The sequence below is a fragment of the Drosophila kikkawai genome, chromosome X, assembly GCF_030179895.1.
Source record: "Drosophila kikkawai strain 14028-0561.14 chromosome X, DkikHiC1v2, whole genome shotgun sequence".
Lineage (NCBI taxonomy): Eukaryota > Metazoa > Arthropoda > Insecta > Diptera > Drosophilidae > Drosophila > Drosophila kikkawai.
In genome coordinates this window covers 24483929-24510425 of record NC_091733.1, presented here as the reverse complement: position 1 = coordinate 24510425, position 26497 = coordinate 24483929, and the positions used below count along the sequence as shown (strand labels likewise).

Genomic DNA, 26497 nt, shown 5'->3' with positions numbered 1-26497 from the left:
GTCTTATAATCCGGTAATTAATTTCTGCGGTCTCCGGCGGGAGCTGGGTGGTGGGTGGTGGGTGGTGGGTGATGAGCACAGGCAAGTCCTCTCTAATGAAAGCCAATGAAAGCGCCCAAGTGACAGGATAACAAATTAATAAACTTTCGGCTGCGGCAACAGCTCGTGAAATGCGACCAGACAGGCCGCTACGGCCCGGTCATTGATCACCGACCGAAGCCGAACTGGTGGACGCCACATGGCCACGGGCATAGACAGTACACGGAGAGAAAAATATGCCAGACTTGAGAAGGGAGGAGATTAATGGAGATGGAGTATTTATTTAATATTTTTGGAATTTATTCTATGAAATTAGGAAATTTTTAGAGCGAGTTGTAAATATTTATGAATTATTTATTAATAAAAATAATTAATTCATAATAATAAATATTTATTATACATTATAATGATAACAAATATAATATATTTATTATTATTATAATGTTTAATATATTAATTAATTCATAATAATAAATATTTATTATACATTATAATGATAACAAATATAATATATTTATTATTATTATAATGTTTAATATATATTTAGTATTATTAATTAATATTTTTTATTATTAATTAATATTTATTGTTATTAATAAATATTTTTTATTATTAATTAATATTTTTTATTATAAACAATATATTTTATTTATTATTATTATATATTATTGATTTTTATTTATTGAATTTTTAATTTATTATTTATTAAAAACTCTTTTTAGAATCACAACCTACGCTTTATTGATTTAAAACACTTCTCTGCCTGGTTTTTATATTAAAAAAAAAAATAATAATAATAAAGGTTAAAAAAATGCAATTAAAAATACACTAAAATGTAGTATTCTAAACTTTGTTTCTTCCGCCCAGTGTCCTTAATTCCCTCGGACAACTCTCCTGTTTCTGACTGGCGGCATCGTAAAAAAAAAAAGAAAAAAGTGTCCTTGAAGGCAAAGACCAGCACTAGGAGTCACCAGATTATGGACATAATCGAAGGCCACAAAGGCGAAGACGCCACCGCAACAATATGAAGTGGTTTTCAAAGTCAAAGGACTGCTGCCACTACTGTTGCTGCTGATGTTGCGGTAGTGCAAGGAGACCCAAGTCCTGCGGTCTAATTAGACCGGCTATTGGCTTGTTGACTGCCACCACTGCTCGGTACACATATGCATAAGGACATGCGGACATGCACCCGGGACTGCCTCATTAGAGGCAAAATCAACATCAGCAGGGGAGGCAGCAGCAGCCAGTCAGCTCTACATTTTTTCTGTTTTTTTCCAGGTGAATTCATCCGCCAGTTGTTGACATATTCAATTCGACAGATGCCTCTCCATGCAGTTTTGTAAACAAATTCATTTTTTTTCCCATAGAATTTATACAATAATGAATGCAGCTCGTCTCCTTTGACAGCCCCAAAGGGATCAGATTGGAAAAAAATAGTAAAAGTCCTGATGGATATTTCGCAGGCAATTAAATAAATACCATTGCATGACGCTTTCGCGTTCGCTGAATTGGCGAATGCAACGTTTTGTGACAGCTAGGGGATTACCGGAAACGGAAACCAAATAAAAAATGACAAAAAACTACAGCTGAAAGCCTCAAAGGGGAGAGTCCAACTCTGGACATAAAGGGTACCAAAAAAAAAAAAAAGAAAGACACTCTTAACAGCAAAAATCTATAAAGTAAGATCCAGGATATATGACCGGAAATGGGTATGTAAATCTGTCAATTAAAATTCACAAGTTATTGCTCTTTGAATCCTGCTGCTATGATTATTTCACAATATTTTTATGACATTTTCAGTGCGGTTTCCGCTCAACTTAACCCCGGCAAAATCTGTAAAGGTCTCATGCATCCTGACAGACCAATATGCAAATCGGAGGGGGTGGAGGATTTAGTGATTCGTGGAAACGTTTTGTGGCAACTACCTCCGGTCGTTCTCCGTTTATCTGGTAAAGACAACTGCAGAAGTTGACAGTCGCCACCTGCAGCCGGAATGGAGGGTGTGTCCCTCCAGGTTAGCCTCGTTGAGTGGGCAAACAATAGACAAAACAACAAGTGGGAGCTGGGAGCAGGAATAAAAAAAGCAGGAAGAGCAACAGCAAACTGAGGCGGAAGCGGAAACGGAAATCGTCCAAGCAACAAATGATGATGAAAGGCAACGAGTGCAGGGCAACCAGCAGCAGCTGCAAATGACGTTGGGGAGCAGGAGGAGCATCTGGCTAGGTCCCTGACACAATCCGGGGGCGGACAGCAAAGAAATAACATTTGTTGCGCTTTGCTCTTTGCCGGACTTTGGACGCGCGTGTCGGTTTCCTTTTTCTCTTTTTGCTTTTTCTGAAATGTCAATCGCTGCTCCTGATCAGGCTTCACCCCCTGGTCAGCTGGTCCTTCTGTTGGTCCTGTTCCCACCCCTCTGAGCTGCTTTCACGCACGCATCCCAGCCCCCTTTTTTTGTTGCCTTTTACGTGGCCTAATCGATAGCAATCAATAAATTCTGTGCGCGACACCGAAAACTGTTGCACACTCTGGGCGGCAACCTGAGCCGTAGTGGGCTTTTCACCTGGCTGGGAATAATTAATGCAAGGAGCAAAGGATGTAGGATAAAGAGGTCTAACCATAAATCTATGTAGTAGAAAAAGCCTAGATCTATTTGTTCATAAAAAATTGTAAAATTACCTAAGAAAAACCACTCAAAATAAGTGTTTTTTTTTAAGTGTTTGTTATAAAATTAAGTGTATATATTTAAAGTTATATAGTTAATTTATAATACATTTTAAAAATACCTAAAAACCCACTAAAAACATTTTTTTTTTATTTATATATTTAAAGGTTAATAATATATATTTATATTATATTTTATATATTTATATATAAGTTTATTTGTATATAAATTTATAAATATTAAAGTAACACTTTTTTTTTGGTTTTTTAAAGCTGTTTTGTTTCCCTCACAGCAGGTTACATTTTTTTTAGGTAAAAGCAAAGCCAAAATTGTTGCCCTGAACAATGTCAGTGGGGCACCGTCCGAAAATCCTATCTTATGGATATATACTATGTCGCACCCCGTCGGAGGTCGGTGGTCGGTAAACTAAACTAAACAGACCACCCACAGCTGTCTGGGAATTTTTTGGGCAAAGCTAACACTTTAGCAACTAGAAGAACACAATGACATGCCCTTTCCAGTGGCCTAGCATAGGGGAATTTTGAAATATTCTAAGAATTTTTTAAATATAATATTTAATATGAAATTATAAAATAAAGAAAAACATTACAAATATAATATAAAATATATTAAATATATAAATATATAACTTTTGATTTTTATATATATTTTTAAAATAATTTTTAGTCATTAAAAAGGTTAAAATGTTAGTTTTTCTAACATTTACTTAAATTTCAATGACATTTTTAAGGCAGTGTCATAATGCTATAAGTGTTTTTTTATTTATTAAATAGAACTAGAGAACTTTAAGTTTTTCTAAATAAAAGAAAAAATAACTAAAAAGTTTAATATATTTTTTTTAATAAATAAAAGTGAAAATAAAAATCAAATAAAAACAAAAAATTAAATTTATAATTAAATCCCTTTATGAAACAGTGTTACTTTATTTATTTATTTTTTTTTTTTTTTGAAAGCGTAAATAGAAAGAGAGAAAACTCAAAGACAAAATTTCAATGGCGATTTATTACCGTTACCAACATCAACCATATCTCTCTCTCTCTCTGTGTGTGTGTGTGTGTGTGTGCGAGTGTTTGTTTTCCCTTTGTATGGGTGTGTCGGTGTGTGTGTATTGGCTTTTGTGAGGCGTCGTCACACAAAAAAATCGATGATGCGACGACCAAAATAAAGGCCGAAAAAAAAAACACAAACACACACAGAAAAAGGCCCAACAAGTATCTCATGGATGGAGACCAGCTGTATATATTGTTTTTCTTTATTTTTCTTTACTTTTCTTCATTTTTCTCTATTTTCCTTTGTGATTTCTGTCTTGATCCTGCTTTGTAGATCCTGTCCAGAGATTTGTAACTACTAATTAAGCCTTAAAACTCTTACTAATTAAGCGATAATTTGGCCAAACAGATAAACAGCCTGCTCTGACGTCACTCAAAGGAGTAGCTCAGCGTTTTATAGGCCAGATGGCCAAGTGGAAAAGTGAAAAGTGAAAGGAGAAAGGCAGAGAAAAGCAGAGAAAAACAGGGGGGAAAAGGAAAAGCGGCCATTGCTGACATTGACAGCGAGCCAGAATCACAGATTCATGGCAGACTCGCTTCGCACGGCCTTGCCCGTGGGCGTGGAACGTGGGGGCGTGTGTATGCCACACATGCATATCCTTTCAAGCACACACAGAGACACACCCACACAGAGCATGTAATTATTGGCTCAAATCGCGCAAAAGTATGCAACGATTTGTGCGCCGGCATGCGTGGCATGCGGCTAATTCCGCGGGACAGGACATTTCGGAGCGGTATGACTGGCACAACAGTATGATTTAATTATGTTTTCTACCCAGCAGGACACAGTTTTGGATCTAGCACATCACAATTTCAATTTGATGAGCTTATTTCAAGGGTTTATTCCATTGAGAAGTTAACTCATTATAAGTGAAAAAATAAAAATAAATACTTAATGATTAACTATTGAATTTAAAATATTTTTCTTACTATTAATAATTATAATTTTATATTTATATATATTTATTTATTTATTTAATCTCTAAAAGAATATTTATTATTATTTTGAGCAAAAATATAATATTAAAAAAATGTTGATAATCATTATTTAGGGTTCCTGCTTATTGTTTTTATTTATTTTTATTTATTATTATTTTTTTTATTTATTAATATTTATTTATATATATTTTTATTTATTATTATTTTTATATTTAGTTATATTTATTTATATATATTTTTATTAATTTTTATCTAGTTATATTTATTTATATATATTTTTATTAATTTTTATTTAATTTTATTTTCTATTTATTTTTATTTATTTTATTATTTATTATTTTTTTATTTCCATTTCAATTCTTATCCTGTTAAGCGTATTCATGCTCAAGACATTACGTATACGCATTACGCATACGCATTACGTATACGTCATGTCCTTGCCCCTTTTGAGAAACTTGTAACTGAGAAGCAACTGGTCGAAAGGATATAACTTTAAACATGGCACCAGCAGCTGATGGCCATTGTTTCCTGGCTTTTTGTCGCCTTATGCCGGTGTCCCCCAGGAGGCGAGCCCTTGTGGCATTCTGGCATGCGTGCCGCACCTCTTATGAATCCTGTCACGTTTCTGGGTTTTACTTCAAATACCATTTTGGCCAATTGCTTCTTCCTTCCGCACGTCCTTTCTCCTCCTCGATGGGAATTGTGTGGTTGCTACTGGCACTACTAGTGCTTAGTTTATTTTCATTTTCTTACGAAAAAAAAAAGGACAACAAAAAATAAACAGAAGGACCAACATAATGGACTGCATAAAGTCGCTTGATCAACTCGATTAGTTGCCATTTGTTGCCCAGTTGGAAAGCTATTAGAGGAGAGTCAGGTGTGAGCCACGAACCTCAAGTTAAATAAATGTGAAGGTCCTAGTAAAGGATATGTCCTAGTTGGGCATGCCTTATGTCCTGCTTTTCCTCGCTGATCGCTTTTACATGCATGTCCATGGCCAGCTGCCGTGCGTTTAATTGTAGACGCCGGCAGTGAAGGACAAGCTATGGTCCTGGCTCTGGTATCCTGCCAGCTTCCACGTCTAGTGAATGCCAATGCCAGGCTGAATTAGCGGCCGTAAATCACAGGAAGCAAAGAGAGGAGGGAGCGCAGAGCAAGGAATCGCTGTTGATTAGAAATCACATTCACTGTCGCCGTTTGGTCAAACGAATCGGATTCGATTGTGTGAACAGTTGATTGCCAACAGATGTTGATTTCTACTCGATAACCCAACACTTCCCAGCAGACCCAAGCAGGTGGATACGAAAAATGTATGCTAAAGATATTAAATAAGGACAAAAAGTCTGATTTTACGCTTTAGTTTCGCTAAATGCTCAAAAAAGGGATACCCAAACGAATGAAAAGCGGACGAGTATTGCGAATTCTGAGGATTATACTCGCTAACTTTATTATCGTTCATAAGACGTTCGTCAAACTATCGTTTTCTATATCATAAACAAAAGTTTTTGTCTGCTGGGTGGCTTTTGCATTGAGGCAGAAGCAAGAGCAGGATCAGAGGCAGGACTCGGTCTGAGGCGAAGCTGGGAACTGACAGCTTAAGTGTGCCATACCTGCCAGAGCCGAAAAAGAAGAAATCTCAGGCTAAGGCAACTTTATAATTTGCACAACAACCCACAAACACAAGCATAGATACAGATACAAATACACCCACACACACAAGATACCCACCTACAGATACAGATACAAAGTGCCAGGCAGCCAAAGGAAGCTGGCAAACTTTGGCAAAATATGAGATTTGCATAACTAAGCAGGCAGACCGAACCGAACCGAACCAAAGGGTTGCCAAGGATGCTTGCCTGCTTGCTGAGTCGGCAACGGAAGTCGACTGCCGCCATTCACGAGTTGATACAAATTTTTATCAGTGATTCATGGGGTCTCAGCTCGAATATTTACTGCCTGTCGCAGATGGACGGACGGGAATCACAGCACCTTTTCGCCTTTGAAGAAATGTATCTTTAAGATTCGTTTGAGATAGTTTAAAGATTGATTTACTAAAGGTTAAAGTATGTTGTGTTTATATTATTATTGATAACTTTATTTTTAAGTTAACTTTCCAAGAACACCTTTTTTGTAAGCAGCCAGGACCTCTCTTATTGAGCTCCAATGATCTAAAAGATCTTTAAGACTTCTTAGTTATTTTCTTCCCATTTTTAGATATTTTTTAGATATTTCCCCTTAAATTTAATCACATTTTCCTAGCTGTTTTCCTTGTGAAAAGCAAGCGTGTATGGCTATGTTTTCATCAAAATATGCAAAACAGCTAATAAGTAATAATTTCCATTAACAATTTGGCAGGAAAAACTGGCAACAAGGAAAAGGGAACTCATCTGGCAGCCAGCTCACGTGCCCAAAAACCTGGATGAGTAAGGTGCTCATTGTCAATGCAGAATACATGAAGGAGAAAAGGAAGTACCTAACCCAAACCCAATCCTAATCCCCCGCTCAAGCGTATCGAATCGAAGCCTGTTAATGATATTGTGAATATCCAACCATCCGACTGACAACAAATCCCCGATTTGGGGAAATGAAATATATCCTAGGAGATGTTAATTATCCTGTCAAATCTTTCTAACCCAACCAGAAGGACTCAATAGCTGCTGTCGCAGCTTGCTGACCCATCCGGTTTGTTTGTGTTTTGAAAAATTGATGTCCGTAAAGCCAACAATGGCGCGGCAACCCGTTCACCTGCCTGGGCAACCAACGAAGCTCCTGCGGCTGTTGCCACTCCAATTAGGCATTTAATTATCAGCAAAACAAACAGAGTGTCAATTGCAGTGCTGAATACCAGGCCATCGAGGGCGGAGCGATGATTGAGTGCGAGGCGATGACGGGGTTACCAAGGTCCCCTCAGTCCGGAAATGAAAGTCAGAAGGAGCAGCCGGGAGGAACCCAACCGGAAGGCCAGGAGGCAGACTGCCTTGAAACTTTCCAGAAGTTGCAGCTTCAGTTGGAAATTTCCCCTCCGCTAATTGACCCAACAACAACTGTCGCAAACAAATAGAAAATAATAAAAAAAAAAGCTAAAGAAAAGCTAAAGAAATTAATTGATGCCGGATGGCAAACTGATTAAAAAGCAACCGACCGCCGGTGTTACGGTTTCCCTTCGAAACTGCAATTTCCGTTGGCTTATAATTGGAAATAATAAGAAAGTGCAGTTAATCGAGAGATGAAAAGCGAAAGGGAAAGTGACAACCAGGTAACTTTTGCTTATTAAAAATTTATTATTTCATTTTCTATTTAATTTTCTATTTAATTTCCTTTTAAAACAGACTTTCTAAGTGACTTAGGAAGTGTATTTTTTTAACTAAATTAAAGGAAAAATTATATAGAAAATAACAATTTAATTGAAGAACTTAAAAGAAAAGTTATTTAAAGATATTTGAAGCCTTATTTTGGACATTCTAAAAATTCTACAAAATTCCCAAGCTAAAACTAAATACTATATATTTTATTTATATCTCATATTTTATTTATATTTCAAGCCTCACCTTTTTGACCCCCAAATTAAACCATGTTGAGCCGGCCATAAATTACACAGCGATAAGGGCAGATCCCATTACAGATGGAACAGGCAACTGCACCCAATCGGGCCTAAATAAGGGCCAAAAAGCAGATAAGATCCCGTCCTATCAGTGGCAAATAGTGCAACACTTGAGGTGATAAGAGAGAGGAGGAAATGCGTGGAAATACGTGTAAAATAAGGCCAACAAAGTGTAGGGCCCCGCTAATTGGTACATAATTAGTTACAAAGTGAAAAGCATAGCTGCCAAAGGTAACCGACTTATCCCAGCTAAATCTTACATCTAGTAGAAGCCACAGGAAACTCGCTGTGTGGGGATTACCGGGGAAAACTCAAGTCGCGTCGAGGAAAAGTCGCTGCCACAAAGCCAGCCAGCCAGCCAGCCGCTTGAATTTTCCCCAACGATTCCCAATGTCGATGTGGATGCCAATGCCTGGCTGCGTTAATTGTTGGGCGCATAATTAACTGGGGGCTTACATCAGGGAAAGAGGGTGGGTTAAGGGAGTCTGGGAATTGGTAAGTAAGGATGGGCTCTCTGACGAGTTAGTCAAATATTTGCCCGGCCCACAAGTATCTATATTTATAAAGCATCCCCCCTAATGGCAGGCACAACGTGTTAACAATGTGTGCGTAGCAGGAAAAGCGGGTGCTTTTCCAGGTAGTGGGATTAGCAGGGACGAGAAAAGAGGCTTTAAAAAAATTGTAAAAGAATTTAAAAAAATTTTTTAAATATTTACGCAAGTTTTCGACTTCCTGAAACATGGTTTTAACTGCAATATATCGGAGTTTTCTTTGTAAAATAAATATAATAATGTATAATATATAATATACAATTATATATTATATTATAAATGCCTTTTTGTATAATATTTAATTATAAATAATAATATCTTTGTTAATTTGTTATATATACACTGTTATTCAGTCACCTTATCTTATATATTTGAGCCTTGACAGCGGCTTTGGTTATATATAAATATTTTTTTATATTTTTTTTAAACTAAATTTCTGTTTATTACTTAAAGTTTAAGGGTTCTCATAAGTATTTGCGACTGATGTATGTATGTTTTTGTTTATTGTTTATATGGGAATATGTTTTAAATATAAGTATTTATGGGAATATTATATTGAATATGGGTTCTTATTACTAGTAACTAGACTTTGACTATGATATATTTTAATAAATATTAACATATATATTTATATTTAATATATATTTAATATTTTAAGCATATTTTCTGTATTATTCATACGATTTTTCTGTGAATAATTAAAATGTTAAGCGTATAAACAATTCATGTTTCGGTTTCTGTTTAAAGAAAGATGAAAATATTTTTAAGAACTTGGATATTTGTTATTGGATATACGATATTTAAGGAAACGGTTATATATATGTATAATGATTAGCTATATAAAAAAAAATGCTATTGTGTGAGTCTAATATAATTTTCTAATAAATTGCATATCGCTTTGTAGGGCGGGTGTGGCGCTAATATAATATATATATTTACATATATATATATATTATACAAATAAATATATATTATATACAAAAATTGGGTGCCGTAGGAGGAGGGGAACGGGGACGGGGTGCCATGTTCCTTGGAATCTTAGAACATCTTAAAGAAAACGAGATACACCCCGCCGCTCTGGCTAAAATACAAAAAAAAAATTAATCGGATGGGTTAGTCTCACATACACATGCTATCGGATATTATATATATCTCTATATATATATATATATTGTGGATTAGCTTGCTGCCTCGAAACGGCCAGGTGGGGCACCTACCGTCCAGACTAGGCCCCTGAATCGCCGCCATCTTGGCCCGCTCTGGCCTCCGCCAAGCTTTGACACCTCCTCCTACTCCCGACCCCACGCCCGACCTGGCCAATTAGCTAATGGCTATTGACAGGGTCGCCACATGGATATGAGCAGGGAGTAGCTTCTCAGAGGCTTTGAGCGGGCTGGAGGTCGCTGTGGCCGCCGCCTGGAAAAAGGATGCCTCACGCTCGGCAACCATTTGACTCACCTGTCGCCATGCGAATCCCTGTCCCGGTCGCGTTCCATCTCTTCGCCGACGCCGCCGCCGCCGCCGCCAATATCTGGAGCAACAGCTGCTCCCGGTCCTGAACCAGAACCTGTTCCTAAACCAGCCACCTGTCCTGGTGCAGCTGGACCACCGCCACTGCCGGTGCTATGGGTATGGCTGGTGCTGACGCTGCCCCCGCCCTCTGGCTCCGGTTCGGCCTCTGGCTGTGCCTCTACCTGGACCTCCACCCTCACCACTTCATGATCTAGGGCCTCTAGCTGCTGCTCCTCCTTCTCCTGCTTTGGCTGCTCCTCCTCCTGCTTTTGCTGCTCCGAATCCTTGGCCTTGTCCGACATCCTTACTCTTGCTGCTGCTGCTGCTGATGGACGGATCCTGGACAGAGCAGAGGCCCAAGTGTTGTAATTGTTTTTTAATAAAGCCCCACTGCAGCGGACACCCAAGCAGAAAAGGGACCCAGGACAGGACACAAAAAGACACCAAAAAAAAAAAAGAGACCAACAAAAAGCAAAACAAAAGCCTGGCGAAACAAAGGAAATTAATGTAAATTAATTGCCGTGACCAAGGAAAAGCCGCTTACTCCTTCGTCCTGCCGACCTATTTTCTCTTTTAGTCTCGAGTTTATTTGTATTTTTTTCTTACAAAAGCAACAGAACTCTTTTGCCGTGAAAATGCTCAATTATTTTGCATAATAAATGCCACAAAAATGTGCATTCCTTGAATATTAAATGGGATACTTTAGGGGTTAAGCTCTAGCAAGCCAAGTTGGCCGGATAATGCCATTGGCAAACACTCACTCAGCAGGGCATGGGACAAGTGGCTTAAATGCGTCAACATCCCTTCGATTATAATCGCTCTTCGTTCGGGTTGAGTGATTAAAAAATAATACCAAATTAATGGCTTGGCTAGGCGCAAATCGCCAATCATTCACACGGTCCAAGAGCTGATTGCTAGCAGCGTAGAAAAGCGATTAGATTGGGCCTCCGCAAAGCGGTTAGTCATGGTGGCAAATGAACTCCAACCACTTCAATGGTGTTGGTAATTGGGCCCGGACTATCATCATCCACTGATAAGTAGGCAACACTTAATGGCAAGCAGGTGAGACAGCGCCCCTGACCACAGACACATGGGGGGCCAGGTGAGAGACCGCAGTTACGGTTACGGTTAACATAAATGAGAATATTCACAGCATTTGCATATGAATGATTCACGGGGCCCATGCATAACAAAGGCACAGGTAGGAGCCAGGGAGTAGGAGTGCGAGTGGGAGTGGGAGTCGAAGTGGGAGTACAGGTGAGACTAGCTGGTGGCAACGGGTTGAGCAACATATAAATAAAGTATGAGGCGCGAGGCCACTGTTTTAGGAGCAAATACTACTACACTCGTCAAAATGTTTACCTAAAATATATATAAGAATTTGCCCTTAAAAAGGAGACAAGGGCGAGTTGCCTTTGATTTGAGAAATTTATTTGAGAAATTCATTTAAGAAATTGATTTGAGAAATTGATTTCAGAGATTTCGATTTAAGAAAAAAATGTACCATTAAATTCGGAAATAAATTTCCTGAAATCTACGACAACTTTTCTCAAATGTAGAGAAAATGGATCTAGTTTTTTTAGGGCAATTCGATCTAAACATAGGGAAAAACTTTTCTAAAATTAAAAAGACATTTTTCTTTAACTTAGAGAGAATTTTCTTATTTTTATGGATATTTAATTGGTCGCAAAATGGAGAGAACAATTTTCTAAATTTAAAGGTAATTTTTCTACAATTAAATTTGAATTTTTCTTAAATTTAGAAAGAGTTTTCCTATTTTTATAGCTATTTAATTGGTCAAAACAATGAGAGAAAATTGTTCTAAATTTAAAGGTAATTTTTCTACAATTAAAATGAAATTTTTACTACCTGTAAGCAAAAAAAAACGGCAATTTACCTTTGAATTAAGAAAGGAACCTATCAAAACCTTAAATTTTATAATATCTTTTTCTTAATTTTCTTAGTTTGATGAAAATTTTGCCAAGGGAAATTTTTACCTAAGGGCAATTTTTTTTTAAATACAAAAACATATATATTTTCTTTACGAGTGTAGTTGAAGTCGCCTTTCTTTACTCATCAAATATGAAAGGGCCAAGAAAATTAACCCGGAAAAAACGACAACAACAACAGAAATAAAGCAAGACTACAAAAATACAACAAGAAGAAAACCCAAAAGGAAACCGAATTTGAACTGGAAAATGAAATGAAAATGAAATTTTCTGCTTAGGTCTGCACAAAAACTTGGTTTCAGCCGAGGCCAGCACAATGGCAGGCAATGGCTTTATAATAGCCGGACAGGGATCCATCGGAGGATACCCGAGATCTGTACCTGTGCTGCTCGGCTAAAGAAAGGCAGGACAACCCCTCCTTCCCACACGCTCCCCCACGTATTTAGGCCTGTGAAACCCTGCACCCCGGAAACAAACTTTTCATAACACGCACGCACTTTCAAAAAAACGAACAAAAAATTTGACACACAAATGCGGGGGGGCGGGGGGCCGGAGAGTGAGTGACAGAGAGAGAGAGAGAGAGAGAACCAGAATTCAAACCTTTAGTTTTCGCTTTTCTTTTCTCGGTTTTCCTGGTCGAAGCTAGCTCTCTCGTTAGATTTTGTGATTTTTTTGAAAATTTTGAAAACTTATTTTTTTTTAAATTAAATTTTGAATTTTTGTTGTTAAATTTGGAACTTGATTTTCTTTTTTGTTTTGAATTCACTGCTCGGATTATTAGGCCAATTATGAAGATGATACTACGGTTACTGATTTGTAAACTGATAAAGATACAGATACAAATGCAGATACAGATACAGATATACTGGTTCTAGTTCTGATACTGCTGCTGATTCTGATACTAATTCTGCTACTGATACTGATACTGATTCTAATTCCACACTAACAACACTGTGCGGTGCTGGGGGTCACGGTAACGTAACCGACAATGACTGAACAGGAACTGAAACTGAGTTTTCCTGCCAGCGGAGACCTTATTTTAAATCGCCCAGCGCACTGTTGCTTCTCTGTTAGGGGACGCTGTTACGGAGTCTGTAAATGTAGCAGGCGACCTGTTAGCGCCATTCCGAAAGCTTTTTTCGGAGTCACATTCACGATGAGAAGTGGAGAAATCAGCAGAAGCCAGGAGCTGGCTGGCTGACAGTTCTCCGAAAACGTAAGCCGCAAACAGAGGGCCTTGCTGGGTGGGTTGTGGCACTCCCACCCTCCCCCCGCTCTTTATATTTAGCCTTTTTCCAACTGCAGGAAAATCTAGAAGTTTACCAATGCGTTTGCCATTTTGCAATTTAGCTTGCGGAAAATATTGTCAACAGAAATTATTAAAAGAAATTTTTTGTGCAATGATAAGCGAAAGTAATGTATACAAATAAATAAAAATATTATTCAAATTGATAATGTTTATAAATACGAAATTTAAAATAAAAACTAAATAATCAAAAAATAAAGCCTTTATGAAGAAAAATATTGTTTTAAAATATATAAATATTTCATTTAAAATACATTTATAAATAAATATAAATAAATACAATTACATAATATATTTGTATAAAATATTTAAATTTATTTTTAAATATATTTAAATAAATATTATATTTATTTCCAAGCCTTATTATTTAAACAAAAATTCTTAGCAAACCAAAGGCAAAAATAATTCACTAGAAGACATACCTTGGAGGATTTCCAATTCTCAGGAAGTGATTTTGATTATTTTCTACTATTTTTCCAGCAACTTCGTTTATGTTTTCAAAGGAAATACAAAACAAGTTTATTTGCCAAGCATTGGAGTCCTTGAATCCTGGAAATAGCTAGAAATAAGAAGAAGAAGAAAATTAAATTACTAAAAAAACGGTTCCAAATGTTAACAAAATGTGCAGAAAATATTAAAATAAAACTTAACCATTAAATTATTAAGAGAAAACCCGTTTAAAATTTTAGAACAAATTTGCAGAAGGTATAAGAATTAAAATAAATTATTAAATTATTGAAAGAAAAAATTGTTAAAAAAAATTATTTAAATTAAAAACCTTCAGTTTAAACGCAAGTTACCAAACAATCTTGCTACTAAATAACAAATAATTTTAATAATTAAATCAAGAAACCTTAAGAAATCTTTTTAAACCACGTTTTTTTCTACTGAAACACACAACCTTGATCCATCAACCTTTTCGAAATTAGGCCCAAATTGGAGAGCAGCATGGAGAGTCACCTGTCCAGCTGCCACCTGTAATCTCGAAGCACCAATCTCGAAATTTCCAATCGCTTTGCATTCGCGACATACGCAACAGGTTTCGTTCTGAATTTCCGCAAGGACGAAAAAAGCAACGAACAGGCTGTAACCGCAGGACCAGCTGACACCGCTACCCGGTCTTGGTTTTGGGGACAAGGACACACACAGAAGGCACAACACCGACAGACAAATAATTACGCAGTTAATGGCCTTGGCCTTGTCCTTCTTCGGTTCTTCAGTTTTTCAGTTTTCCACTATTCCACTTTTCCATTTCCCCTCAGGGATCAACCATTTCCGCCTGCTACCTGTGTGCACATCAGCTAAGCTTGCATCGAAGCCTTTGCAGGTCGTTTTACGCTCTCCTTTTGCTCAATGGGAATCTCTAGAAATTGAATGACCTCCAAGAGGCAGCAAAATAAACAGGAAGAAGGCTCCTATAAGTAATTAAAGTTTAAGATTTTAAGTGATTAAAGCAGGATTAGGTGTAAACTGGAAACCTGCTAATTTCTATCCAGAAAGTCTATTTTTTTCAAGAAGAAAAATCAATTTTAAAGACATTTTTTGAGAGGTTTTTCTACTTGACATAAAGATATGGAAAATCGCCGTCTTTTCATTTAATAGGAAATAATAAAGAAAATCATAAATTGTGTAACAGGGAGACAAGTGCATCAGCGGATGCGGCGGCCAACGCTGCGTATGCTCGATAATTCAGCTCCGGCAGCGTCATAAATATATTTTTCGGGGCAACTTGCAGGCCAAGCCGTGCCGCGCAATAAATCATCATCAATGACACAGGGTCAGGACGACGCTTAAGCTTCCGTTTTCGGTCCATGTGGGTGTAGTGACTCCTACTCCTAGTCTTGCACATCCTCCTGAACCTCCACCTCCATCTTTCCTAGGATTTTGACTGTGCGACTGCGAAATGCCTGACTCCTATTCCACCTCCACCTCCTCCTCCACCTCCACCTCCTCCTCCTCCACCTCCTCCACCTCCTCCACCTTCTCCACCTCCTCCACCTTCTCCAACACCTCCTCCTCCACCTCCACCTCCTCCTCCACCTTCTCCTCCTCCAAAAGAAAAACGTTAAAAGTGAAAACATAAAGCATATAAACTTTGATGCTTCCATTACTCTTTTTGATCCTTACACAACAGGGCAACGTGTTGCCACCTAAGATATGTAGCTCCACCTAGCGCTGCTCCTTGCCAGCTTCACCCCGGTGTCGGTGTCCTTGTCCTTGTTCTTGCCCCTACTTTTGTCCCCTGTCCATGTCCATGTCCGGTTTGATGGCACTGAGACAGAGCAGCTTGTCCGCCTGGCATTATGGCCGGGAGTCGTTAAGCTCCGGGCGTTACTTTGTGAACGTTTTACGGAGCCGAGCAGAGGAAGGATACAAGCGCCCAGAATGGAGTCTGGAGTCCGAATGCCGTGTGAGTTAGGAGCGTTGAAATTATGATTGCCGCGCGCGGATTGGCCATAATTTTATTAGGCCCTGAGCTAAGCATTCGCCTCCTGCTGACATTTTCAGCTCGCTTAAATCAATTCATCAACTTTGAAAGGTCAAAAATATTTTTAAGATATTTATATTTAGGAGCGACTTGAATAGAAATGAGGGGAAAAACAAAAGGCATTGTAAAAAGAATTGTAGGAATTTTGGATTTGATATAATTACAAATTTAACCAAGAATCGGGAATTGTTTAAAATTTAGAGACCTTAATAAGCACTGGAAATAGGAAACAGATTTTAAATAATAAAATCATTAAAATCCCTAACAATGATTAAAATCCTTAAAAGTTATTAAAACCTTAATTATTAAAATCCGTATAAACTATTAAAATCCTTATAAATTATTAAAAGTTCTAAAAACTATTAAAATCCGTATGAATTATTAAAATCCCTAAAAACTATTAAAATCCTTAAAAATTATTTAAAATCCTTATAAATTATTAAAATCCTTATAAATTATTAAAATCCTTAAAAATTTTTTAAATCCTTATAAATGATTAAAATCCTTATAAATTATTAAAATCCCTAAAAACAATTAAAATCCTTAAAAACTATTAAAATCCTTAAAATTTATTAAAATCCTTATAAATTATTAAAATCCTTAAAAACTATTAAAATCCTTAAAAACTATTAAAATCCTTAAAAACTATTAAAACTCGTAAGAACTATTAAAATCCTTATAAATAAATAAAATCCTTATAAATTATTAAAATCCCTAAAAACTATTAAAATCCTTAAAAACTATTAAAATCCTTAAAATTTATTAAAATCCTTATAAATTATTAAAATCCTTAAAAACTATTAAAATCCTTAAAAACTATTAAGATCCTTAAAAACTATTAAAACTCGTAAGAACTATTAAAATCCTTATAAATAAATAAAATCCTTATAAATTATTAAAATCCCTAAAAACTATTAAAATCCTTAAAAACTATTAAAATCCTTAAAATTTATTAAAATCCTTATAAATTATTAAAATCCTTAAAAACTATTAAAATCCTTAAAAACTATTAAAACTTTTAAGAACTATTAAAATCCTTATAAATAAATAAAATCTTATAAATTATTAAAATCCTTAAAAATTATTAAGATCCCTGAAATTTATTAAGATCCCTAAAAATCATTAAAATTCTTAAAATCTTTTAAAAATGTATGTGAATTGGGAAAAATTAAAATGTAAAAAATCCATCTCTGCAAAAAATGCATTAAATTCAATTCGGAAAACGGATTTTTTTTGTTTTTATAAGGTTAATAAATCTGTATACCAATTTAAAATTTTTTTTTTAATTTAATTTTTCCCAATTTTTTACAAATTTTAACGATGTAATCCTTTATAAAATTTTGAAAAAAATTGATTACATTTTTTTTCCTTTAAACATGGCCTAAACGATTTGTCTGTTCATGCTGATCAAGAATATATTTATGATTTATGGGGTCGGAAAAGCCTCCTTCCCTGAGTTACAATCTCCTGACTGAAATTATAATCCCCTGCAAAGGTACAAAATTCAACATACAAAATTCTCTCAAACAATTCAATTTCAGCAGCATTAATACCTCTTTCTATCTAATGGAAATCGGATATATTTCTGCACGCAAAATAAAAAATATTCATGGCAAAAGCTGGCATTTGTATTAATTGAATTAAAGGAGACGTCGTCCATTAGCCAAAAAGTCGTTGAAAATTACAAAAATCTGATATCATTGATGATTTGCTTAAACCTTTTTGATGTATTGCATTTGGGATATGTATGCATATGGCTGGTGCCTTGCCTTTTATGGTCAATGCATCCATCCGCCTATCGAATTCAAATAATATACATATAGCACACCTTCGTGGGCCAATGGCATTAATGTGGCCAAGATAAGCTCCTGGCTGATGAATCACTCTGGACACCAGGCTCTAGAACCTGAATAGTAAGTCTGGGAAAGGTAACCCTGTGAAAGGTATCCAACGGCCGAGAAATGCAATTATCCCAACGGAGAGAGGCTCATTGAAAAGTAGAAATTAGTTGCTACTTCGGCAGGAAAGCACAAAGAATGCAATCAAAAATTGGGTTCCTTAAAAGGCACTGTGCATTCCACAAAGCCATCGACAGGAGCTGTCTGCTGTCTTTTGTCTCTTCTGATTGCCGTTGGCAGTTCTGTCCCATTGTTCTGCTGGTTCTTGGAATATCTATATATATATATATGGAATTTTTTTTTTGAATTGGAATGTAGAATTTAATTTAAAGAAAAATGCTAAAATGTTCTATCAATAAATAATTAATAAATAATAAAAAAAAAATAATCAATAAAAGATTGAAAAATAATCGATAAATAATCAAAAAATAATCAATAAATAATCAATAAATAATTAATAAATAATCAAAAAATAATCAAAAAATAATCAATAAATAATTAATACACAATCAAAAAATACTCAATCAATAATCAATCAATAATCAATAAATAATCAATAAATAATCAATAAATAATCAATAAATATTCAATAAATATTGAATAACTAATCAAATAAAAAAATAAACAGATAATCAAATTTAAATAAAGGCCTAGATAAAAAACTAATAAAAAGTCAACGTGGCGTATGAGTAATAATTTAAATCTTGGACTAATCTGCTTTCATTAAATCCTAATAATTTCATAAAACAAAATTTTTTGCAAAATATAAAGGGTGAGGGTATTCCCAACTACGATTTCCCCTTCCATCCCTGCTGTTCTCCATAATTTGATGCTCTTTTTAAAGGCAGCAGCACCAGGACACAGCAACAGCGGGATATTAAAAACGGAAAAAATTATTTGCTGCATTCAGAATTTTAGTACCTGTACTGGAGAGTTGAAAATTGGGTCTCTGTGAAGCATTATTTATAGCTCACTAATTGAGTTGAAGGCAACGGCGGCGGCTGTTGAAACTTCCTGTTCAAGGAAAACCCTTTGGAAAGTTGTCGCCAAAAAAATAAAACAAACAGCTTGTTTCCCTCCTTTCCCTACCCGGTTTTTTAATGCCAAAGCCCCTTTTGTGGGGGTGAACAACACATCTGTCAAATAATATTTTATTTTCAAGAGGTTGCCATGAGATGGGGGGGCCAGTTTAGAGTTCCCCGGCAGTGCGATAAATCATGGCCAGAAGCAGGGACATTTCAATTCCGTTTATTTTGTTTTTGTTTCTGTTTCAGTTTCAGTTCGAGTGACATCAAGGTTGTTGTTACCAAAATCAGCTCAAGGGGCCAACAGAGAGATAGAGAGAGATAAATAAATTCAATTTCGGCAATATAAGGCGGAACCTGTTTATGGGATCTGGAGGAGATGGTTTTTGGCGCGTAGTGCAGGGGGGGGGGGGGGGGGGGGAATGAAATTAGAAACACAAAACCCCAAAGAAACGCAATCAAAAATGAGGCAAGACCAGGGAAAGCAAGACACCTCACTAAACAAGTACAACATGGCGTATGCGTAATAAACTTGAAGTTTTGCAAGAAAATTTACTTATTTAAAGACCAAAAAAAGATATATATAACAATATTTTCTAGACTTTTCCCACATAATTAATTAATAATAATTATAAGTAATTAATTAAACGCGCTAATCGCGATTCCCTTTCCCCTAAATCACCGCCACAAGCAATAAAGTGCAACAAAAAGTGAAAATAACTGCCAACAAAGATGCATTGGGCATGAAATGTAGCCAGGAGGAAGGAGCATTCAATCAGACAGCTCGCTGTTGCGTGTCCTTGAGACCTGTGTGCACAATCCCCGTGCGATCCCAAACGATAGCCCAATGTAGTTCATCATCAATCATGCTTCGAACAGGAAATCGTTACGGCGCCAAGCACAAAAGCTGTCAGTGCCAACAGAGGTTCCTCCTCGTGGACTGGACTGGACTGGACTGGACTGGACTGGACTGGACTGGACTGGACTGGACTGGACTGGACTGGGCATGGGCCTGCCTGCAGGTGACGCTTGGTGGTGACTCCCCTGCAGGTGATGGCAGAAATCGCGAAAAGATTCCCATGGCTTGGCCTCTGGACCCGTGCAGCAATATGGCTGCAATCCGCCTCCGTTCGTTTGCGTTATTAAGAGCTGAAGTTGGAAAAGTCCCATCATGCTGGTGGGTGGGTTCCTAGTCTTTCTCTATATTTAACCTTGCTTTTCCCGGGAAGGAAGGAAGTTCCTTTGGTTCCCTCCTCCTTTGGCTTCTCCTTTTTCCCTTCTCCTGTTATTCTTTTTGTGGCGCTTGCCGGGATTACTTGGCTCGTTATAAAAATAAAACAAATTAAGGCAGCAAATGCAACACGACAGGCGACAGACGGACACGAAAGAGCATCGGATAAGTCCAGAGGAGAGGGTGGAGTACTGGAGGAGAAAGGACAGAGGATTGGCCCAGGCATCCGCAGGAATTTTGAAATTTTTTTCTGCGAACTGCAGAGGTAACTTTGCTTTATGCCTTTTGACTTAATTAAGCCTTGCCTCGGTTTATTTCCCTTTATTTTTTATTTTTATATTTTTTTTGTTAATTGATTCTCACAGTTGTGTGTGTTTTTTTAAGCTTTTTCCATGTTTATTAAACAAATACCTGAGGTTTTAGCTGCCTGAAGCTGGATTTAACTAACTTTTGTTGGGTGTAATTTCTGTGAATACTTTTTCATAAAGTTAAAGTTGTAATGCCAGTAATTAATAAATATGAGAACTTTGTGTGGCAAGGATAGGGGTATACCCTTTTTTTCCTTGCCTAGAGCGTATTCTGCCAGACTAAAAGTAAATGTTTATAATTACTTTGTGTGGTAAGTATGCTTTTTTCCTTGACCAGTGAGTATTTGTAGGGGAAGAAATGTCTAGTTTTCTCAGTTTTCCTTTTAAAACAAATGTCAAAGGTGGATTATTTATTTTTTATTTATTTTTTGTTAATTGTGTTTTTTGTTTAGATTTACTGTGGTTTTAGCTGCCTGAAACTTGATTTAACCAAATTTTGTTGGGTGTAATTTCTGTAAGTATTTTTCATTAAGCTTATAAAGTTATTCTGCTAAAAGTAATTATTAAACATGAGAAATTTTTGTGTTAAGGATATTTATATCCTTTTTTTCCTTGACTATAAAGTATTTGTATCTGCATCTGTATCCGTTTTCCATCTATAAAACCCACATGACTTTTTAAAACGAATCTCAAAGATGCATTTCAATTAAAGTGGGAGAAAAAACCACAACTACTTTTGCTATGTTTTATTTTAAAACTCATTTTCAGTAGGAAAAAAGTTGTAGAAACAATTAATTGCTTATTTGCCGCCACAGGCCACTTGTCTTGGCAATTTTTTGCTTTATAAAATCAAGTTCTCATGGCTCCTTTTCTAAGCTTCAACTTCAATTCCTCCTCCTCCTTCTTTCAGGCATTAAAGGAGCGCAGCATCATGATGTACGACATGGCGGAGCGGACAATCTACAGTCGTTGAATAGTTAAAACCAAACAGAGATTACTCCTACTCCTCCTCCTCCTCCTACTCACCGTTGAAAACGTGGCCATGCTGGCCTCGAAAAAATACCCCTTCATCTGGCACGGCCTTTGGGCCCGCATGGCGGCTATGAGCAGCGCCCTTTTGGTGGATGGTGTAAACTCCGTCCAGGCACTCTCGTAGATCCCATTTCCAAAATCCTGGCTGGCACTCTTGATATTCTCCCCACACTTTGAGTAAATAAACAAAGCAATTAGCAGCGAGCCCACAAAGGCAATAAAGTACAGGCTCTGCGGCTTGGGAAATAGATCCGCCACCTGGAAACCAATGAAGCAGATCTGCAGGGCCGAAAGAAAAAACTGCAGAAAGATCAGCGGCCTATACTGATCAGCAATATGATCGGCTATATGCAGGCCCTTTTGGTGCAGCAGCAAAATCTGGACCAGGCTCTCCAGCTCCTCCCTGCCGCCCACAGCCGGCAGATGGATCATCCGATGCTTGGCTATCTTGAAGATGGCACACACGTTGTACGTGAAAAAGAAAAGCAAAGTGTCCACGCACAAGGCCATGGTCACCTGCCTGGGAGAGTGAGTATAACTGGGAGTCGGAAATCTTTACCTCACTCACCGCACTATAGCTGGCCATGACATTCCACAGATAGGTGGGCACATACCACCAGACTACCTGCAGATCCCAGGGATACACGCCATTGTGGGGCAACTCCAGATGGATGCCCGAGTCGCCAACGCTGCCTCGGATTAGGGAAACCACAATGGCCACAAAGGGCTTGATGGCCGCAAAGATTCCAGCCAAACCAAAGCATCTGGTGTAGGTCAAGCTAAGCATCTGATCGCTTTGGTTTTCCTCGTCCACAATACCCCTAGCATCTGGCCAGACGCTAATCTCTAAAAAGAGCAAGGACTTAGGGCATCTTCATTGGATGAGCCCTCTTCCACTTCTCTCACCCTTGTCGAGAATCCCACGGATGCGATAGATGAGACCCACAAACTGCTTGCGGTAGTAGCAGAAGAGCAGAAACTTGACCAGGGTCAGCATGCTGGCGAACGTGGAGCCCAAAGTGTCGGACAGCAGGCTCACCTGGGTGATGTATGCGCGGGCGGCCAGGAACATGGGCACCATGAACACAAACAGGGGGCCCATGGTGACGAACGTCAGCAGCCGGCGGTCATTGGAGCTGGTGGGGCTCCATAGGTCGATGCCCATGCAGCGATAAACGAGTATCTGGACGCGGAGAGATTTATCCTGCTTGTCCTGACGCGATCGCTGGGGCTCCTGTTCCTGCAGCTCCTTTTCCTTTGTTGGCTTTCTAGGTGCGTCACTCATCTTGAACACCCGGATTATACGGTGGGTTCATGCCCATCGTGTGGCTTTTATAGGGGCAAAGCAAGGGGTGTGGCAAACAGTGGCAGTGTCACAGCGAAAGTACAGTGGAACCCCGCTGAGGTGGCACATCCTAGCTTAGTTATATTTTTTTTTTTTCATTACGAAGGCAGAAGAGGCACAAAGGGACAAAGAAAGGGGTGTGGCAGTGTCACAGCGAAAGTACAGTGGAACCTCGCTGAGGTGGCACAGCCCAAAGGTTAGAAGAAGGCATCTCCCACCCCCTAATCATCATCTATATAAGTTTTTCCAATCCCCAAATTCATTAATATATTACCTACTTTTACAACTTCTAAAATTTCCATTACCGAAGCTTTACTGTAATTTTTTTAGCCGAGTTTAGAGGCGTAGGATTTGGCACTGCTTTCATTTAATATGCATTTTTTTTTTGTTGCCCAGAAAAGAGGGGTATGTGGGTGTGTTTAAGGAATTCAAGTGCATTCATGGCTCTAATTACAGGATTTTTTTTTTTTTTTGGCCTTTCACTTTCATTCTTTGAGTCTTCTTGACAATCAAATGGCAGCCCCTGGGTTCCCAGGAAGTGCATTATAATTTTAATGAGTCTCTGGAAATATGAGCCACCGCACAAGCCGCGCATATATGTAGATATGGCAAGGCGCGAGCCCAGTAATTAGATGCGATTTGCCAAAGCTGCCATTGACATTTGATAAGAACCCTGTAATTTTCCACAAGCCAAGACTTGGGTTTAAATATTTTGAAATTGCCAGGCTTAAAGTTCAGCGACTGGTGGCCTTTAATTAAGAGGGAAGAATAAATATATACAGTGTGATTTACAGGTGACTTTGGGATCAGAAGAACCTTGCCTTGAAGACAAAGGCTTCGCAGAGGCTGGCAACGACTATAAAAACATATAAACCTTTCAGAATGTATCTGATATCCCACCCCTCAAATCCTAGAAATCCTAAATCGCTGCTACGGCAGCTTTAGTAGATATACATATATAATAATAATAGTCTTGGCTTGAACTTACCCGCTTTACATCGTATTTCATCGCTTTTCAACTTTTTACATCGCTTTTCGTCGCTTTACATCGCTTTTCGTCGCTTTACATCGCTTTTCATAGCTTTTCATTGCCGCACCGCAGGCTTGGCTGTGTCATCAATGATTCATTTCTTCGCTTGCAGGGATTCTTGGTGATTTTTCACTATTATAATAAGAGCTTGCACATTCCCCGGAAAACGGCACTTTTCCGGCGGTCATCCAGATTGGTTGAGGATGCGCAGGTGTTGGGTATACGCGAGGGGAGACGCGCACATATTGAGATTCATTGATCATTAACTCCTTCGGTTCCAGTGATTCTTGGTGATTTTGCTCGATTATTATTATTTTCCGCAAGTCATCCCGGAGAGTTGGGATGGACACGTCACAGGTAAACACGAGGGAAGGCGAGGGGTCGCGAGGGGAGGCGCTTTTCATCGCTTTGCATCGCTTTTCGTCGTTTTACATCGCTTTTCGTCGCTTTACATCGCTTTTCATAGCTTTTCATTGCCGCACCGCAGACTTGGCTGAGTCATCGATGATTCATTCCTTCCATTCCAGGGATTCTTGGTGATATTTCACTATTATAATAAGAGCTTACACATTCCCCGGAAAACGGCACTTTTCCGGCGGTCATCCAGATTGGTTGAGGATGCGCAGGTGTTGGGTATACGCGAGGGGAGACGCGCACATATTGAGATTCATTGATCATTAACTCCTTCGGTTCCAGTGATTCTTGGTGATTTTGCTCGATTATTATTATTTTCCGCAAGTCATCAGAGTTGGGATGGACACGTCATAGGTAAACGCCTTCGATTCCATAAGGTTCTTGGTTATTTTGCATGTTTATTATAAGAACTTTGACTTTTTCAACGATGTGACACTTTTCCGCAAGTCATTCCGGCGAGTTGGGATGCACACGTCACGAGGTAAACACGAGAGGACGCGCGCACGCGTGTTACTCGGGGGGAGGCGCACTAACTAAAGCTGCGGCGGGAGAGGGGGCTGTAGTCATAGGTAGCTAGAGGGAGAAAGCTTGATCGAGACGGAGAAAGAGAGAGAGAGAAAGGTTGAGAGCAGCGCTGAGAGTAGAGCTGAAAGCTGAGCTGATAAGCGAGCTGATAATGTTGGATAAACAAACACACACACACACACTTCTTGTAAGAGAGCGGATTAGAGATGACTAATTTCTCTCAAATTATCATATCAGCTCTAAGCTTAGCTCTCAGCTCCGCTCTCAGCTCCGCTTTCAGCTTATAGTGTTTTACTCTCTCTATCCAACTTTCTATAACTCTCTCTATGTTTCTCGCTCTATACATTTCATTCTTTTTTTTATTATTTTAATTGTGAATAATTGGTTGCATTCAATTAAGCGTATGTCTTTTAATTATTAACTAATCCCTTTTTAAATTATAAAAATTCCATTGAATTGAAAATTGGCGAACTTTTTTCAAAAAAAGCTAGTATTTTTTCCGATGTTGAAATTAATTATCGATGTATCGCCTTGCTCAAAACAAAGATACTATCGATTGCAACATCGTTGTGCGTGCAGCCCTGTCAGTTGTATAACCTCAGCCGAAAATCTTTTATTGTCGCTTGCAGCAGCTCGAAATCGTACAAATAAACCCAAAAGTAAGTGGAGTGCAATGGCCAGGGCCTCTGCCGAGCCCGCAACTAATCCTTTCCATGTTTTTAACCCACAGCAATGGCTGGCGAAGGCGAGAAACTGACCGGCCTGTCGAAAATCTTCAATGGCACCACCATGGCCGGCCGTGCAAACGTGAGTAGCAGCGTGACGTTCTCCCTGGGTCCGTGGAGCTAATCCTGGTATTGTAATCCTCTTTTGCAGGTGGCCAAGGCCACGTATGCCGTGATGGGCCTGCTGATTGCCTACCAGGTGCTGAAGCCCAAGAAGAAGTAGAGAGCTCGCTTCATATGCGTGCCCACCAGCAGCTGAGGATGATGCGGATGATGAGCCGTCGCCAGACTCTGGATCTATGGCGCTGCTGCTGCCGGCAAACAAGAACACTCCGGCAGAAGACGTTCCCTGTGCGGGGGCGTGTATATTTTATGTGTAGTGCAAGGCCTTGAAGGAATAAATAAGTTGAGAATGTAACACACTGAAACCCCCATATGCGTGGTTATGTAACGATCCGGATGAAGCTACTGGCTCTTGGGAAGAGTCTCGGCACCGCTAGAGAGCTTTACCAGTGATCTGGGATACGGGAAAAAGGCAGTGAATGATCGGTATTTGCAGGTTCTCTAGGAATAATGGAAGGTCTATTATAGACAGTATTTCTGTTTGCCTTTAACCAAGTTTCTTAAATAGCTTACCTTTATTGTTAGTGAAAAGATCATATAACCGTTTAAAAAGTATTACCTTTATACCTACCTCTAGGCCATTTCAACAAAATGTATTTACATATATAAAGGTGGCCCATACTGAAATACTTCATTTAACCTGAAATAAGGTAAAGAATAGGCCTAAATTTACACACAATTTAAAGCCAAAATGATCTAAAAACTTAAACTTAACACCTTAGAA

At 38.2% G+C, this 26497-nt stretch overlaps 3 protein-coding genes across 3 annotated transcripts in view; 1 reads left to right on the top strand and 2 right to left on the bottom strand.

Annotated features, from left to right (window-relative positions):
- LOC108083816 (uncharacterized) overlaps positions 1–13289 on the bottom strand; it is a 50704-nt gene extending 37415 nt beyond the window's left edge. The window contains exons 1-2 of the mRNA XM_070288273.1: positions 12924–13289; positions 10321–10713 (exon numbers count right to left, since the gene is read on the bottom strand). Coding sequence (XP_070144374.1) covers positions 10321–10676 — 356 coding nt within the window. The 5' untranslated portion in view covers positions 10677–10713; positions 12924–13289. The remainder of the gene's footprint in view (positions 1–10320; positions 10714–12923) is intronic.
- An 8196-nt stretch (positions 13290–21485) lies between these two features.
- Positions 21486–22896, bottom strand: Or9a (Odorant receptor 9a). Its single transcript, XM_017179695.1, has 4 exons — positions 22518–22896; positions 22180–22457; positions 21606–22127; positions 21486–21539 (listed from the first exon to the last, which is right to left on the bottom strand). Exons 1-4 carry the CDS (start codon positions 22894–22896, stop codon positions 21486–21488), a joined length of 1233 nt encoding a protein of 410 aa, XP_017035184.1.
- Positions 22897–25443: 2547 nt separating this feature from the next.
- Neb-cGP (ATP synthase membrane subunit K, mitochondrial) lies at positions 25444–26078 on the top strand. The gene is made up of 3 exons (XM_017179770.3): positions 25444–25584; positions 25656–25732; positions 25802–26078. The coding sequence occupies exons 2-3, from the start codon at positions 25658–25660 to the stop codon at positions 25871–25873; spliced, it is 147 nt and encodes a 48-aa protein (XP_017035259.1). The 5' UTR covers positions 25444–25584; positions 25656–25657; the 3' UTR covers positions 25874–26078.
- Positions 26079–26497: the final 419 nt, after the last annotated feature.